Here is a 16380-nt window from a genome sequence, read left to right on the forward strand (position 1 = left end):
GTTAGACAGTGAGAGAGAGAAGCAGAGAGAAAGGTCTTCCTTCTGTTGGTTCACTTCCCAAATGGCCACTATGGCCGGCGCTGCGCCGATCCAAAGCCAGGAGCCAGGTGCTTCCTCCTGGTCTCCCATGTGGGTGCAGGGGCCCAAGCACTTGGGCCATCCTCCACTGCCTTCCGGGGCCACAGCAGAGAGCTGGACTGAAAGAGGAGCAACCGGGACTAGAACCCGGCATGCGTATGGGATGCCAGTGCTGCAGGTGGAGGATTAACCAAGTGAGCCACAGCGCTGGCCCTGGCATCCATAAAATTAATTAGTGTGCAACCCCCTTAACAGAGAACCCTGCATGGCTTATGGAGAAGCAGCTCTGTGCTGCATCAGGTTCTCCTGCACAACTCACTTAGCTCTAAATGTGAAGCGTTGCCTTGCCTCCTACTTCCAGTGTGCAGCTGTGCAGTTAGGTAAGTCTCATGCTAGCAACAATTAAAGATGACTAAAATAATCTTCAAACCACCTTCAATTATACTAAGAAATAAGCCATATAAAAACAGGACAGGGGAATTCAGCCCAGTGGTCAAGACACCTGTGTCCCACATCACAGTACCTGAAATCAGTTCCCAGCTCTGGCTCCTGACTCCCATGTTCCTGCTAAAACAGACCCTCAGAGGCAACAGGGACAGCTCACATGTCTGGGTTCCCTGCACCTGCGTGGGAGGCCTGGACTGAGTTTCCACTCCTGGCCTTGGCCCAGACTAGCTCTGGCCATTGAGGGAGTGACCCAACAGATGAGAGTGCACTCTCTCTCCAATTCTCAAATCGGCTAGAGCTGCATTGATCCGAAGCCAGGAGCTTCTTCCAGGTCTCCCACGTGGGTGCAGGGGGCCCAACGACTTGGGCCATCTTCTACTGCTTTCCCAAGGCACAGCAGAGAGCTGGATTGGAAGTGGAGCAGCTGGAACTCGAACTGGTGCCCATATGGGATGCCGGCACTGCAGGCAGCAGCCTTACCAGCTACACCACAGCACCAGCCCCCTGACTCTCAAATTTAAAAAAATATGTCTGGTTAAAAAGAGAACATGAAAGTTTTTTAAAATTACAGATCTCCTAAAACCAAGAGCCGGCAAGATAGTAGGAAAGTGCCAGACCAAATTCTGGGAGAGAGCCTGGCCTAAGAAAGGGATGCTGGGATGTTGGGAGACCAAAGCTGCTTTGTCGTAATGGCATTTGCTGGGGAAAAGCAAATGAAAAGCATGAACACACTGGGGGTTCACCTCCAAAGACTCTTGAGGGCCCTGGCATGGACGTCAAGGCTGACTGCCTGGGGTGGGTGCGTCTCCCATGAGACATCACCTGGGGACCCAGGAGCTGCACAGAGAGTGCAAGGGGAGCAAATGTCCCTCCAGGCAGGAGATGGCTCCACGATGCCACTTGCTCAGGTGTTCTCCCTGCCCATAGGAGCCCAGAGACCCAGATCCCAGCAGCCCTGCACTTGGCCAACAGCACCCATGGATTGGTTTTTTACAAACATGTTTCTCTGTGTTTCACAATGGTTTTTAACAACTGGCCTTGCCTTGGAACATCTTGGCAACTGCAGGGCAATGAGTGACAAGTGGACTCCCCAGGAGACTCAGCTGCTCAGCAGAGTGGATGGTCGAGTAGCCGAGGCCAGCCCTCCCCGGCTCCTGCACTGCCCCGAGATGCAGCAGATGTGCTGTGGGGGATGGGAGGCAGTGACCGAAAGCCCACCTGGAGATTGGAGCCCCAGGCTGAGTGTCTGTGGGAGCCAGAAGTCTGTGGGCCACCCCCAAAGGAATCAGATGCATAAGGGACATGACAAGACAGGCCTGGAGTTTCCGGCTTCTTCCATAGGCAGGAGCAGAGGAAACGGGCCTTGAGTCCCCAGACAGGACGTTCCCTTCAGGGGACCATCGAACATGGGAAGGGATCAGCCAGCACAGCTGGTGACGTGGCCCTTTCCAGAGTGGACTTCACACTGCCTCGGGATGGCTGGTCTCAAACACGCACACAGACACCGCTGACGCCTGGAGTGCAGGTGAACACGGGCAGGCGCTGGGCAGTGCCGGTGGCTAGGGAACAGCCCAGGAACAGGCACCATGTGAGAGAGACCCAGGAGCGCAAACTTGGAAGGGGAGCTGCTTGTCCCTGAGCCTCTCCCCTGAAGCCCAGCTCCCAGCTGCAACTCCTCTTGCCCATCACCAGGGCTGCACAGGCTGCAGCTGGGAAGGACAACCTGGGTCCCCAGCAGAGCTCAGTGCCCCCCCTCCCTGCCCACCCTCAGAGGCAGCCTCACCTCGTGAGTCCTTCGGTTGGTCACTTTCACTGTGACCTCTTTCTGCAGGTCGTAGCCCCTGGAATCTGACGACGCCAGATTCTTCACTTTCAGCTCCATTTGAAGGCCCTGGCGAAAGAAATACTCCCCCCTGAGTAAGTTTACACGTACCACCTTGTGTAACTTCTTTGTCACTCTCCCACCCCAGGCTTCTCAAAGGAAGATGAGTGAATCAGACTAACACACAGTGGTGGTGGTGTTTCTCAGCAGTGACCTGGAACTAACACTGGCAGTACTTAGCAAAACAATCTCTCTCTTACAAGGTTCCCGGCACGAGCCTGTGTCACCAGGGAGCTCACCCGAGCCTAGGTCTTCTCTATGACACAGCAGCCACCAAGAGGCCTGGACCCAGAGAGCTCGCAGGACAGTCTGGGATGTGGTGCTCCGGCCAGCAGGTGTTGGTCTAGGCCAGCAGTGACAGGACGGTGGCTGAGGCTGGGCTGCAGGGGGCCTGTGTTTTGTCACCAGCTCGTTTGGGGATCTCGGGAAAGCCCCTTTCTTCTCTGGGCCCTGAGGGCCTTTCTGGACCTGACACGTGCCATTCTCCAGGTGCATTCATTACCTTGTTCAGCTCCTCACTCATCTGATTTGCTTCTGCAACCAGTGGCATGAGCCTGATGTAGTCTTGGAACACAGCCAGGACGCTGGGGTCTGCGTTGCCATCTCCATCGCTCACAGCGCCTGGTGGCAGTCAGAGGGGGAGGAAGTCCCCTGTTGGTTCTGCAGTACTTCCAAACCATGGATAGATGTAGGTACTTGTTCATTCATGCCTTCACCCATTTGTTAAGTTAATCATTAAATATCTACATTTTAAAATTATATGCTTGCAATTTTTTATATATTTTTAAGATTTATTTATTTGAAAGGAAGGAAACACAGAGAAGGAGAGGGAGAGAGAGAGCGCGCCCCAATGCATGTAATTTTTTTTAAAAAAATTTATTTGAGGCCGGCGCCGTGGCTCAACAGGCTAATCCTCTGCCTAGCGGCGCTGGCACACCAGGTTCTAGTCCCAGTTGGGGCGCCGGATTCTGTCTCGGTGGCCCCTCTTCTAGGCCAGCTCTCTGCTATGGCCCGGGAATGCAGTGGAGGATGGCCCAAGTGCTTGGGCCCTGCACCCGCAAGGGAGATCAGGAGAAGCATGTGACTCCTGCCTTTGGATCAGTGTGGTGCACCAGCCACAGCGCGCCGGCCCCGGCGGCCATTGGAGGGTGAACCAATTGCAAAGGAAGACCTTTCTCTCTGTCTCTCTCTCTCTCACTGTCCGCTCTGCCTGTCAAAAAAAATAAATAAATTTATTTAAAAGACAGAGTGATAAAGAGAAAGAGGTCTTCCACCAGCTGGTTCACTCCTCCAAATGTCTGCAACAACCGTGGCTGGGCCAGGCCAAAGCTAGGAGCCTGGAACTCCATCCAGGTTATTAGCAGGGAGCTGACTGGAAGGGGAGCAGCCAGGACTTGAACCAGCCCCTGCATGGACTTTGTTTTTAAAAAAGCTCAAGTTGGGAGAAGACAGACAGTGCCCGACTTTGACATCCGTGTCGGGGTGGAGACTCTCCCACTGCCTTCCTGTTCATGGTGTCGGGGTCCTCTGTTGAGGTGGCGCCACGCCGTCTGTGGAGGAGGGGTGGGAGGCACAGTCTGGTCAGAGGAAGGCCTGGGGATTGGTTCCGATGCCACTGCTGGCACAGCAAGCACTTGTTTCTCTATGTGGGTAGCGTGAAGGACGTAGGAGAAATGGAGGTTATGAGCGGTCCAGTCGCCTGCCAGACCGGGGTTGGCACCACCTCTGGTCAGGAACTCGCAGTTCCTGGGTGCCTCTTCGCCTGCGGGTTCCTGTGGCTCCCTGGAACTCCCCCACAGCCGTCACTGGCATCTGAGCCGGGGCCAGGGCTTGTTCCTCAGCTCTGCAGCACCACTCTGGGCTGGAGAGTCTGCCGTGCCCTGCCATTGGGCCCAGTGAGAGCCGCCGGCTTAGTGGACTTGGTGGGTATCCATCAGGGACTTGCACAGGAGAAGAGCAAGGAGGTTAATTTCAAATTGGTTTATTTTGTGAAAGGTCTGAGAAAAATGCTTCCATGGACAAGCAGTTGGATCCCACTGCTCCCTGTCTGTAGGTTTTCTAAGGGGAGCAGTGGCAGGTGCCTCCTCCTGGGACCAAAGGTGGGAAACTGAGTGGGCAGAGCCAGGAGAAGGCCTGGGTTTCTTTCCTCAGGGTTACCTCCTGGTGGGTGCAGTCAGTGCCTGCAGACCCAGGGCCGGGGTGGGGCCAAGTCCATTGCTCAGCTTTGTCTAACCCGGCAGTCCCACCTTTGCGTTACACCAGGCTCTCTCTGGCTGTCCTCCACGGCCTTTTTGTGACCTCCATCCCTAGCGACACTATCTGAGCACTGCCCTGTTTGCATAGAAATCCTAACTGTGTGCTATCCTTTGCCGCCGTGTCCCGTCTCCAGGCTCACTGGATGGCAGCTTGGCCAGGCCAGAAGCGTGTGAACCGGCCACTCACCCAGCCTGTCCATGCTCACGCCCTCTGCAGCGGCCCTCTCCAGCTGGAAGAAGTCGTAATCGAATCTGCTCCAGTCCTCGCCGCCGCGCTCTGCCGGGAACCCCACATACAGGTAGGCACTGTTGGATCCCAAAATTACACGGTCCTGTGGAGGTGGCGAAAACTCAGCTGAGGCAGCTGCGTCCCCTCGCACTCCACCCCGTCCAGGCCGGGGAAGGAGCCCACCCGGCAGTGTGGATGGAGGTTGGAGCAGTGTTCCTCTCTCGGCAAGAGCCCCATGGGCGTGGACTGGGAACCAGTAGGAGCCGGAGGGACCCAGGGCCTCCACAGAGGGTGCACGGGGCTGAGGGGATCCCGGGGCAGATGCGAGGCGGACGGCGGGGTCCGCATGCCTGGAGGCACCTGTGGGCAGGGGCAGATGGTCTAAGGGAGGTCACAGGCCCTATGGAGATGGGGCCCTATGCATGGTGCCCTGGAGAAGGGAGAGGGCTGGGGACTTGACTGCGCAGCACAGGGGCCTCACGGCTTGAGAGCTGGAGGGGATCTGGGAGACCTCCCCGTTGAGCTCTCCTTGTTTTACACCTGAGGTCCAGAGAACCAGAGTGAGTTGTCCCAGGAAGCACAGCAAGTTAGGGACACAGCTGGCTGTCCAGCCACTGTGCCCACATGGTGGTCATGATGCCCTGGCCAAGGGTAGCACCAGCTCTGTGTAGCCCCTCACTCTCACCCCCCAACACCTCGCTGGAGACTCCTCTGCTCTCTGCCTGGCATTTAGGATTTGGGAGATTCTGTCACCCATGGGCCATTCACTTACCAGATGCTGTAGCTTTGTCTCGGTCGTAACGGGCACCCCATTGACAATAACTTTGCATGTACCGTATGGCGTGACTGTCACCCTACCATCCAAATTTGTGAAGGCAGCGTGTTTATCTGAAATTCTAAGAAGATGAGCATTAGTCTAAAGCCACCCAAGAGATCACGATTGTTCAGCCCGCCAAGGCGGAGCTTTGTGATCCGCTGCACAGCGAGATCTGTGGCTGCTGCCCAGGGTCCCCCAGAGACTGCAGGCACCCCACTCCCCACCCCATGTGCTGCTGTGCACACACACACAGGGTGAACAGACACAGCAGAGTCACCTGCCCTGAAGGAGTTTGAGGGGTGGGGACAGCTGATTTGGTGATAGTTCATGTCCTGGCTGATCCACTTCTGATCCAACTCCCCGCTAATGGCCTGGGAAGGCAGACAAAGATGGCCCAAGGGCTTGGGCCCCTGCACCCATGTGGGAGACCCAGATGAAACTCCTGCCTTTGGCCTGCTATAGGCTTGACCATTGCAATCATTCAAGGGAGTGAACTAGTAGGATGGACTATCTCTCTTTCTCTCTCTCTCTCTCTTTCCTTCCCTCTCCCTCTGTAACTCTACCTTTCAAATAAGTAAATTTTTTTAAAGATTTATTTATTTATTTGAAAGTCAGAGTTACACAGAGAGAGGAGAAGCAGAGAGAGAGAGAGAGAGAGAGGTCTTCCATCCACTGGTTCACCCCCCAGTTGGCTGCAACAGCCGGAGCTGTGCCAATCCGAAGCCAGGAGCCAGGAGCTTCTTCCGGGTCTCCTATGTGGGTACATAGACCCAAGGACTTGGGCCATCTTCTTACTGCTTTCCCAGGCCAAAGCAGAGAGCTGGATCAGAAGTGAAGCAGCCGGGCCTTGAACCAGCTCCCATATGGGATGCTGGCGCTTTAGGCCAGGGCGTTAATCCGCTGCACCACAGAACTGACCCCTCAAATAAGTAAATTTTTAAAACACATTATGGAAAAAAATGCATGGATATCAAAAAAATTTTTAATAAAGTACCTTTGAATTCCATTTTCCACCAATGTTTCAAGTAACCTTGTGTCTGTTTTCGAGGAGTTATCACACCAGGTTTAGCAAACGACTTTCCCTTTTAGAGCCAGGGAAACAAAGTGAGCACAACACACTGGGTTTCCTGAAACCCAAGCTCTGCCCAGAGCATTCCTGGGTCAGCACTGGGCCGGGTGCTGGGGGAGACCTCTTGTTCTTGCTGACCCAGCAGGATCGCGGCCTGGCATCCTGTTACTGATGAACCTCCTCTAGGGGAAAGTGTAGCCCAGGAGTTGGCAGGAGGTGAGGGCTCACATACGTGAGTCCCTGCCACCCATGTGTGAGACCCAGATTGAGCTCTGGCTCTTGGTGTAGGCCTAGTCCCACCTGTTGCTATTGTGACCATTTGGGAAGTGACCCAGGGGATGAGCCTTCCTCTGTCAAACTAATACTTAAATAAATAATTTTTTAAAATCTTTCAGCTGAGAGGTCATACATCGCTAAAGCTGGACAAAGACGCTGATTCATAGGAGCTTACCCCAGACCTTGTAGGATGATAGCATTGGAAGCAGCCTGCCCCGCATCCCAGGAACCTGGAAGGATTTAGGGTAACTCATTTCCAGAAATGGCCAGGATTTCACCTTCGTGCACTAACATGTGTGACCTTTGGAAGTGACCTTTTCTCTCTGATAGGATCCTAGGATCCTAGGGAGGGATTTTTCATCACAATGGTACTTGAACTTGACCTTGCTTTATCATCACTGCTTTCCTTCCTGCGGGGTGTGTGTGTGTGAGAGAGAGAGAGAGAGACAGAGACAGAGACAGAGACAGAGAGAAGAATGCTTTTCTGAAGTTCCACCTTCACTGGCATGCAGGAGGAAGAAGCCATTACCTGGGCCCTGGGAGACACGCTGAGGCCTGGCCTCAGGAAAGGCCTGGGCTGTTTCTAGTCACTGCGAGTGCACAGGGCCTTGCTTGCTGACATCCACGCAGGCCTGGCTGCTCCCCCAGGCCCCCACTGCTATCCTGCCTGTCTCAGGTGTGCACAGAGGCTGGGGGGTGGGGGAAGCCCAGCGTCACCGCAGGCTGGGCACCCTCCAACCTTGCCAGTGTCCATTTAGGTTGAGAAGACCCAACTGGCAAGGGTTGACTCCTCCTGGGAAGCCAGGACATGAAAGGGTGGTGCTAAGAGCCATGTGTGGACCATGGATTCACGATGTATGCTGCACAGTCCAGGGGAACAGCATTCAGCCTCAGTGAGGCAGGAACCTCCTGCACGCTGAGTGAAATCAGCCGGCAGCAAGGACAGATTCTGGCAATTATGAGATCAAAAATGGTGACCTCCTTCATTTTTATAGTGTATTTACTTTCACTTTAGTTACATACATTTTTTTTTAACAGGCAGAGTGGACAGTGAGAGAGAGAGACAGAGAGAAAGGTCTTCCTTCTTGCCGTTGGTTCACCCTCCAATGGCTGCCGCTGCCGGCGCGCTGCAACCAGCACACCATGCTGATCCGATGGCAGGAGCCAGGTGCTTATCCTTGTCTCCCTTGGGGTACAGAGCCCAAGCACTTGGGCCATCCTCCACTGCACTCCCTGGCCACAGCAGAGAGCTGGCCTGGAAGAGGGGCAACCGGGACAGAATCGGTGCCCCGACTGGGACTCGAACCCGGTGTGCCGGCGCTTCAAGGCAGAGGATTAGCCTAGTGAGCCGCGGCGCTGGCCAGTTACATACATTTTGCCACCATAAAAAAGAGAGAGAGAGAGATGAGAAAAGGAAGGAAGCTCCTGGGGCAAGAAGCGAGCAGGGTTGGAGACGGCGAGGGTGCACCTGTGCGGATGAAGTGCCTGAGGACCCCCGAGAGCTGTGGGTCCTCGTTGACGTTGCGGAGGTGAGGGAGGGTCTTCACCATCTGCTGCTCCTGTGGGTGGCATGGGAGGGTTCCTGTCACCAGGGGGCACCAGCCCACCCCAGACAGCAAACCACCTTTGCCTCTGTTCCCTTTCGAAGCCTCTGGAAAGGAGGGAGGTGGGGGGCCTTGGCTGATGACCTCAGTGGGCCCATTGTCAGAAGCCTGAGTGCTGGAGCCGGTGTCTGTGGCCAGCATCCCCTGGGGGTGCCAGTTCAAGTCCTGGCTGCTCCACTTAGGATCTGGCTCCCTGCTAATGCACCTGGGAAAGCAGTGAGCCCCTGTAGCCACAGGGGAGACTGGATGAAGCTCCTAGCTCCTGGCTCCAGTCTGACCCAGCCCTGGCCATGGTGGCCATTTGGGGAGTGAATCAGCAGATGGAAGATTCTCTCTCTAACTCTGCCTTTCAAATAAATAAATCTTTAACCAAAAAAAAAAAAAAAAAAAAAGGAAGCCTGAATGCACGCAGTCAGTGCACCTGTTCTGCATAGGATCTGCCTCCCTCCCCAGCCCTCGTGCACTGCTTCTCCCTGCTCAACCCCCAGCCTGCCATCGTCTTCAGGCCCCCAACAGCCCCCAGCCCCCAACCATCGCACTGTCCCATCTGGTGCCCCACCAGGGGAACTCCTCCCTGGGCCTCTCTCAAGCCTCCCATTCTCCCTGAGTCCCTCTGGCTAATTGATAATCACAAGCTGATGGCAACACGTGGCACCTGGTACAAACCCTGTCCTGCCCACCAACGTGCACCTCCTTCTTCAGCACAGGTGGTGGCTGGGACCCTGTGCTTGTGCAGGACTGACGGCTGAGTAGAACTGGAGTACACGGAGCAGGCAGGGACAAAACCTCCACGTCTCGGAAGCCCTTCCGTCCATGCGGGAACACAAAACCCTGTGCTCCTACACTCGCGTCCTCCAGACACCAGCCCAGCCACCCCTCAGGTGCACTGCGACTGTTGGGTGCTTCCCACTGAGCCCCTGTGACACCCCTTCCGGGAGCATCCTCGGGCCCTAACTTGATCTGGTCGTCTGAAGCCACAGACCCAACCCCACGCCATTCCCACCACTGAGACCTACTGGAGGCTTCCTGAGCCTTCCAGAAGCTACGCTGGACACACTCACCACCCCCAGGTGTTGCAGGTGTGGCCGTGACTTCGAGATTTGCTCAGAGCCTCATTGGAAGTAGGGTGATGATAGGCATGGGGGTGGGGAGGGCAGGCAGAGGGGAGAACTGGGGGAGACCCTGGCGTGCCTGCTGTCTGGGGCCTGAGTGTGCCTAGACATCACTGTCCCATGTGGCACTTGTCCCCTCTTTAGCCACTCAGGGATGGGCCCCTCCCACCTTAATTCCCACCCCACCCATGGCCTCCATTTTCTTAAGGCCCTGGGCTTCTTCCAGAGCCTTGCCCCCTGCCCCACCTACATGGCCCCTCCTTGGGCCTGCGCCAGAGACATGGTCACATGACAGCCCACCTGTGATCTGACACTGGCCGCCAATGCCAGCATGGATGCCATGCTTCAGGTCCCCCATACAGTCCCCGCGAGATAACCAGAATCTCCCCAAACTCTGATGCCAGCAGCCCTGACTTCGACCTGGAATTCCGTCCTTAGCCTCACTCCCCAGCATGCACCAAGGCCTCTCTGCTTCCCTCTCACTCCTGTCAATCTCCCACCTGCACCTGGGCCAACAGCGCAGCACGTTCGGGGTGGGACCCCACCCACCCGCCCACCCACCCTGCCCCAGGTGGGCGTTCCTCACAGGTGCTGGGAGTGCCGCTTACCTGGGCAACGGCTGCATATAGCTGCTCCCATTCTCTGCGCGCCTGCGCCAGCAGGTGTGCCCAGGTGGCCTGATGGGCTCCAGGCCCCCGCTGCTGGTCTACAGGAGAGGAGCCCACCTGCTCTGGAAGGAGGGAGGGATATGGGTGACAGCTCTTCAGCGTCCTGGGTGAGGCACGCAGGAACCCTAAGACGCCACAGCTCCCTTCTCCTGGACGACGCTTGTGAGTGGAGAGGAAGCCACTGGGTGAGTCCCACAGGGAGTGGCGCCCAGACACAAGCGACCGAGAGGGCTCCTCCGGGGGCAGGCCTACGCCTCAGTGTTCTGTTCCTTACTTGAGTAGGTGGGAATGCTCTGCCCACTCTACCAGGGGTTCCTCTGAGGCCACAGGACTCAGGAAGAGTGGGAGGTTGCCCCACTGGGTGTCCTGCACGTCCGTGGGGTTGAACAATGTGAGGGGGTCAGCACGCAGCCGGGGTCTGGGACCAGCCACTGGCATGACAGGGGAGTCTTTAGTGAGTCAGGCACGGTGGCCAGGTAGGGCGGCCGCCGCACGTCTGGCCCTCCATCGAGGGGGTGCAGGAGGCACTGCTGCAGCCACAGAGCCCCTCTGGAGTGAGGGAGCCGGGTTGGGGGAGATACAGGGGCAGGATGGTGGCTGGGACCGAGCGCTGACCTTTGCATATGGCTGGTTAGATGATGAGCACCCTTGATTGTGCTTTCGTGGCTCTCTTACCTGTTTTACCTATCCGCCATTTAACTCATTAATGGGCATACAGAGAGTGTGTGTGTATCTTCATGGGACCAAACTGAAATCCCCTGGAAGCAGTGTTCCTCATAATTGCACATCAGGATCACCTGGGCACTTCAGCAATGAAGCGACTGAGCCCCAGGTTCTGATTCTGTTCTGACTCAGGTTCTGGGTGGAGCCTGGGCCCTGGGTGAGCGTGGTGTGCAGCCAGGGCTGAGGGCTGTATCAGAAGAGAGGTGTCCTGGGCTTCCAGCATCACTTAACTGCAGGCAGCCACCCGCAGAGTGTAGGTCAAAATGGCTCTGTCCTGCTGTGGTAGGAGAGAGCAATCCTGGTAGAAGCACGGGTCTCAAAATAAAAATGGCAATGAAGAAAAGGGACTGAAACAGCCACTGTTAAAGACCCCCTGGCTGCTTCCCTTCCGATCCAGCTCCCTGCTAGTGTGCCTGGGAAGGCAGTAAATGATGGCCCAGGTGTTAGGGTCCCTGCACCCAGTGGGAGACCCGGATGGAGTTCTAGCTCCAGGCTTCAGCTTGGCCCAGCCATCTGGTGAGTGAACCAGTGGAAGGAAGATGTCTCTATCTCTCTTTCCCTGGCTTTTGAATAAATAAAAGTAAACTTTATTTTTAAAAGAGGGCAGCCCTTTTACAACTGCAAATGAGGCCACATTGATGTCAAAGTGAAGCTTTTTTTTAAAGGCAGAGCTGAAACACTGGGACAGAGCCCCAGAGCATCTCCCTCCAGCAGCAGCCCTGGGGCTGGCCTCACATTCCAGCCCAGGCCTAGGGCCGAGCCTGCCAGGCCATTCCCATCCTGTCTGCAACCCCCACCCCTGGGCCTGAGCTGCGGTCTCACCCAGTCTTCTTGCTGTAGGCTGAAGTTGGTGTGAACTCCTGACTCAGTTTACCTGCCATTCCGTGGTTTCCGCCTCTGAGCAGCAGCTTATTCTCTGCCCTCAAATCCCTCATCAGCGTCCAGGCATTGACCACGGCTGCATTCCGGATCTTCTTAGCCCTTCGGTGTGCAGAGACAATATGCTCTAAGGGGCCTGCAGCAGGAGCAGTGGCACACAGGGCAGCCCACCGGGACGCTCCCATATGCAACAGCCAGGGGGAGACTTCGACCCCCACCCCTGGGAGTGCCCCTACCTACACCATGAAGACCAAAAACGACTCCTATAACAAGTGTGGTTCAAATAAACACATGTGTGCAGCCTGGACAGGCCCAGAGCTCCGCCCCCTGACCTGTTCTGGGGCCTGAACCCAGCCAGTGGGGCTGACTTGCTTAACTCAAGAACCCGTTCAACCACTTGCTGCTCCTGGAATGGCTGCAACCATGGGGACTGTGGGCGCTTGGCCACATTCACCAGGCTGGGAGGGGTCCTAGGCATTTCTAGTTCACTCCCAGAGAAAACATAGGATGCCCCCCAAATATCGCAAGGGATGCACATTTACTAGAACATAACGTGTCCTGTACCAGACAGTGAGATTTCCCTGAGAACGCTGTACTGTGAAGCATGACTGCCTTCTTCATTTTATGCAAGGCAAATTGAAACAGTTTACAAGGCTTGCCCAGGTCACATGATCTCTGGGCAGCTCCCAGACTGGAGCCCAGGACTTATGGTGCCATTTTTCTCTTTGCTCTGCACCACACATTGGCTCCTGATAAGGGAGAAAACGAACATTCATGATGCTGCTAAAGGTAAAACTCCATCTGAAGATGTGAGCTGGGGCTACAGATGTTGGCGGGTGGAGCCGTGCTGAAGCTGTGCTGTGAGCGTGAGAATGGAAGTGTGTGTCTCTAAAACACAGCTTCCTCCCTGGTGAGCTGGCCGACAGAGAGACTGGTGGGAGAGGCGGTTACGTGGTGGCGTGGCCGTAACTCTGGTGTCTCAGCATCACCTGTCCACAGGGGAGCTCCCAGGGGCTCTGCCCAGGGCTGTGGTGGAGCAGTTCCCCCTCCCCTTCAGTGTCTGAGTGACAGGGTTCAGTGCCTTGCCCAAGGTCGCAAAGCTGCTGGGGTCGCAGTCTGCCTGACTTGCCAGCCCAAAGACATGCAGGGTGACAAATTAGGGTTCGGACAAGAAGCTCTATTTTTGCCTCTGAGCTCTGCCCACCTGGACCGTGGGCCTGAGGCTTCCGGGTGCCAGTCCCAGACCCCATGGAGAGCTGCAGGGTGGACAGCAGTGTTGGCTTTGCGTGTGGGAAGGAGGAGTGGGGCAAGCCGTGGACAGACTCCCTCTCTGCCATGCTCTCCTTTATAAAAGCCTCTGGATACGCAGGCTTGGCTGCAGCTCGGATGCCTGCCTAGGAAAAGGAGAAGCAGGGTTCAGTGCAGCCATCGGCTGCGCTGCCAGTGGGCTGGCTCTCCGGCCAGTCTGACAGGAAGGTACTTGGTGATCAGAATGCCTCGCTGTGATGTTCAGGGCCACTCCAAACAGTTTGGTGTGTGGTACAGGCCCTGGAAACACCAGGTAACAATGTTGCAAGGGGATGGCTGACCTGTCATGAGCCATAGAGCTGGGGTGGCTCCAAACCTGAGGCTCAGGTGGCTCATCTTTGCTTGTTATTTGCACAAAATGTCCCATGGTACTGTGCTCTGCCTGTGTGGGAGAAACCTGTGGACAGCCATGCTACCTGACACAGGAAGTCACAGCACTCAGCATAGCAAGGTTGGCACCCACACCTCGCCCATCCATTTGTACCCACATATCCTCTCCCCTCCAGAAGCCCAGGGGTAGAACAACCCCCCCCCCCAAGCCTCTGAGTGTCCCGTTCTTTCTCTTATCTGATTTACTTTCTTATTCCTCTCTCACAAATCATCCTGTTCTCTTCCTGATCTCCTTGCAAAATGCCAACCTGTCAAGTCTTAGAGGGTGGGAAGAGTTTGTCAGATCAAGAACACAGACCGCTGTGGGTAGTCAGTCTTCAGGAACATACCTCTCAGCGTATCTTAATGTCGATAACGTTTCCTCGTAGCAGATGTCAGCGGGACTTATGGCTGCTATCTGTGGAAATATCCCTCTGAGAGTTTGTTGTTCATAGAAGGGTTTATTACTTAAACAGCTAATGTGCATAGAACGGTATTACAGCTTGTAATTTACAGTATTGAAATGATGCAACTCAGAAAACTAGGTTTAGAGAAAGGATGCCCAAGGTTCCCTGAGATAATGACTGTCAGCTGGGCTGGGAGCCACCCCTGTTTGACACCTGTGCTGCTAATCTTGGTCCCACTCTGCCCTCAGTGGTGGGTCCCCAGTGGACAGTCTCAGCACCTGGAATGACAGTTAAATGTTAGCTCTGCCGAAGCCAATAAAATGTTCTCATTCCCAGTCTCCTACAGTTTCAAGTCTGGCCACTGACTTTGGATCAATTACACTAGGATTCAGAGAACTTCGCAAATCAGCAACACACTTTGTGTTGACTTGGAGGTAGACAGGGTGGTAGCTGCCAAGATGGCAGGCCTGGTCCCTGGCCCTGGGGGCTCGAGATGTAGAGCCTGGTGAATACACAAGCCTGTTAGAAGCTGCTCATGTACCTCGCCTCATCTGGTCCTGGTGGGCAACACTTCCAGGTGGAGGTTACTTAGAAATGGAGACAATAAGGTTGCAGGGTATTTGTGCCTAACTGGGTTGGGTGCCATGGAGAGTCTTGAGCTGGGGTGTTGGCCTGGTGAATTCTGTTTCATTTGCATCCTGAGATGGTGACCACCATCAAGCTCCCCTAGCCGTGCCCGGTTGTGTTACAACACTGCCATGCCTTCAGCCAGCCCTTGTCAGTCTTGGAGATCTGAACGGTGTCCTGTTGTTCTCAGGTGCCCTTCCACACACCTGCTCAGACCGATCAGTTCATTTAGTAGTCTTATGTTCAGAGGGCATTTTTGTGACTTTTATTCCGGGTTCATGGAGGATGTCCCATTGGGCCCACATGGAACTGACAACCTGACAAACGTTGGAATGAAGTACTTCTGAAAAATAGGCAGATTAAATGATCAAGAGTAGGGATGTGTTTTGCTGTGACTTTTGGCATGAAGTGGGGGTGAGAGGGCTTCACAGAGCACATTTCTCTCCTAGTCAGTGCTGTGTCTGGGGGGCAGGGCCCCGATGCAAGCAGAGCTTGGCCTAGTCTTGTCCCTCCCTGTGGAGCTGAGTCCTGATTTTAATGCTCTCCATGTGTGCCCACGTGGTAGCCATCCCAGAATGAGCCTGCAGGCTGTGCTGAGGGTGCGGACCCAGCTACTCCACAATCTCACCTCTGCCCTGGGTCTAAGGCAGGGAAAGAGCTCTCCAACCTTGCCATGAAACGATCGTCAGTGTTAGTGCTATTTCTAAATCTGTTTTTAGTATTTTTCTGATAATAAAAGTAACATATATATGTGCATATATATATATACACACACCAGAAACACATACGTATCCCTTATAGAGAACAGAAAACTGCAGAAAATAAATTAAAATTGGTACAGGTTGAGACAGGATGCTCAAAAGTTTTGGATTTTGGAATATTTTGCATTTTGGGTTTTTGGAAAAAGGAAGTTCAACCAGTGAAGGTCATGGAAATACAGGATTTCAAAATCCAAACAATTTGAAACCTGTAACACATCTGCCCCAAAGCATTTCAAATAAGGGGCACTCAACCTATTCGTGAGAAACTATACTTGAACTTTGTAGTAGAAAGACCACTAGGAGTCATGAAATAATATATTACAAATGGCTATGTCCATGGAAAGAATGATACCATAGGTATATCAAGAATAATTTTTGTCATAATACTATCATTAACAACAACAGCAATTGCTGAATTGGCATAAAATGTAAGAAAATCCTTTTACCAAAGTCGTTCTGCTGTTTCCACCCAGAGCTGACTGGAGAAGTTTGGTCAGAACAGAGTCTCGGTAGGGAATGTGCAGGACTTTCTTCCCCATGGCTGCGTCAGCCAGAGCGCTGAATGAAAAGGAAAATACGGAAGAACTTAAACACGCCTGCCCCGGGTAGGTCAGAAGCGGCTCTCTCTTCCCCTCTGGCACTCTGTGCATGAAGACACAAGACGAGTACTTGCCCAGGCCACCAACTGCTTTCCTGACATCATCCTTGGGGAAACCCTAACTGAGAAAAGGAAGCCCAGACCTGAGGAACCAACACACTAGAACCTGCAGGGGACACCTGGAGACAGCACAGCTCTGCCACTGGGTGTGGAGAAGGGGCTGTAGCTAGCAGGCCTGGCTGCATACAGGTGCACTCAGACACTGGATCCA

The 16380-nt window shown here is 54.5% G+C and overlaps 1 protein-coding gene across 1 annotated transcript in view; it reads right to left on the minus strand.

The window, feature by feature from the left end:
- The window catches only part of LOC133773529 (kinesin-like protein KIF28), a 66677-nt gene that overhangs the window by 12569 nt on the left and 37728 nt on the right, over positions 1-16380 (minus strand). The window contains exons 7-16 of the mRNA XM_062210834.1: positions 15958-16069; positions 14067-14134; positions 12035-12141; positions 10378-10499; positions 8522-8612; positions 7229-7283; positions 5664-5787; positions 4850-4994; positions 2910-3028; positions 2309-2416 (exon numbers count right to left, since the gene is read on the minus strand). Coding sequence (XP_062066818.1) covers positions 2309-2416; positions 2910-3028; positions 4850-4994; positions 5664-5787; positions 7229-7283; positions 8522-8612; positions 10378-10499; positions 12035-12141; positions 14067-14134; positions 15958-16069 — 1051 coding nt within the window. The remainder of the gene's footprint in view (positions 1-2308; positions 2417-2909; positions 3029-4849; positions 4995-5663; positions 5788-7228; positions 7284-8521; positions 8613-10377; positions 10500-12034; positions 12142-14066; positions 14135-15957; positions 16070-16380) is intronic.

This window comes from Lepus europaeus, chromosome 14 (assembly GCF_033115175.1).
Source record: "Lepus europaeus isolate LE1 chromosome 14, mLepTim1.pri, whole genome shotgun sequence".
Classification (NCBI taxonomy): domain Eukaryota; kingdom Metazoa; phylum Chordata; class Mammalia; order Lagomorpha; family Leporidae; genus Lepus; species Lepus europaeus.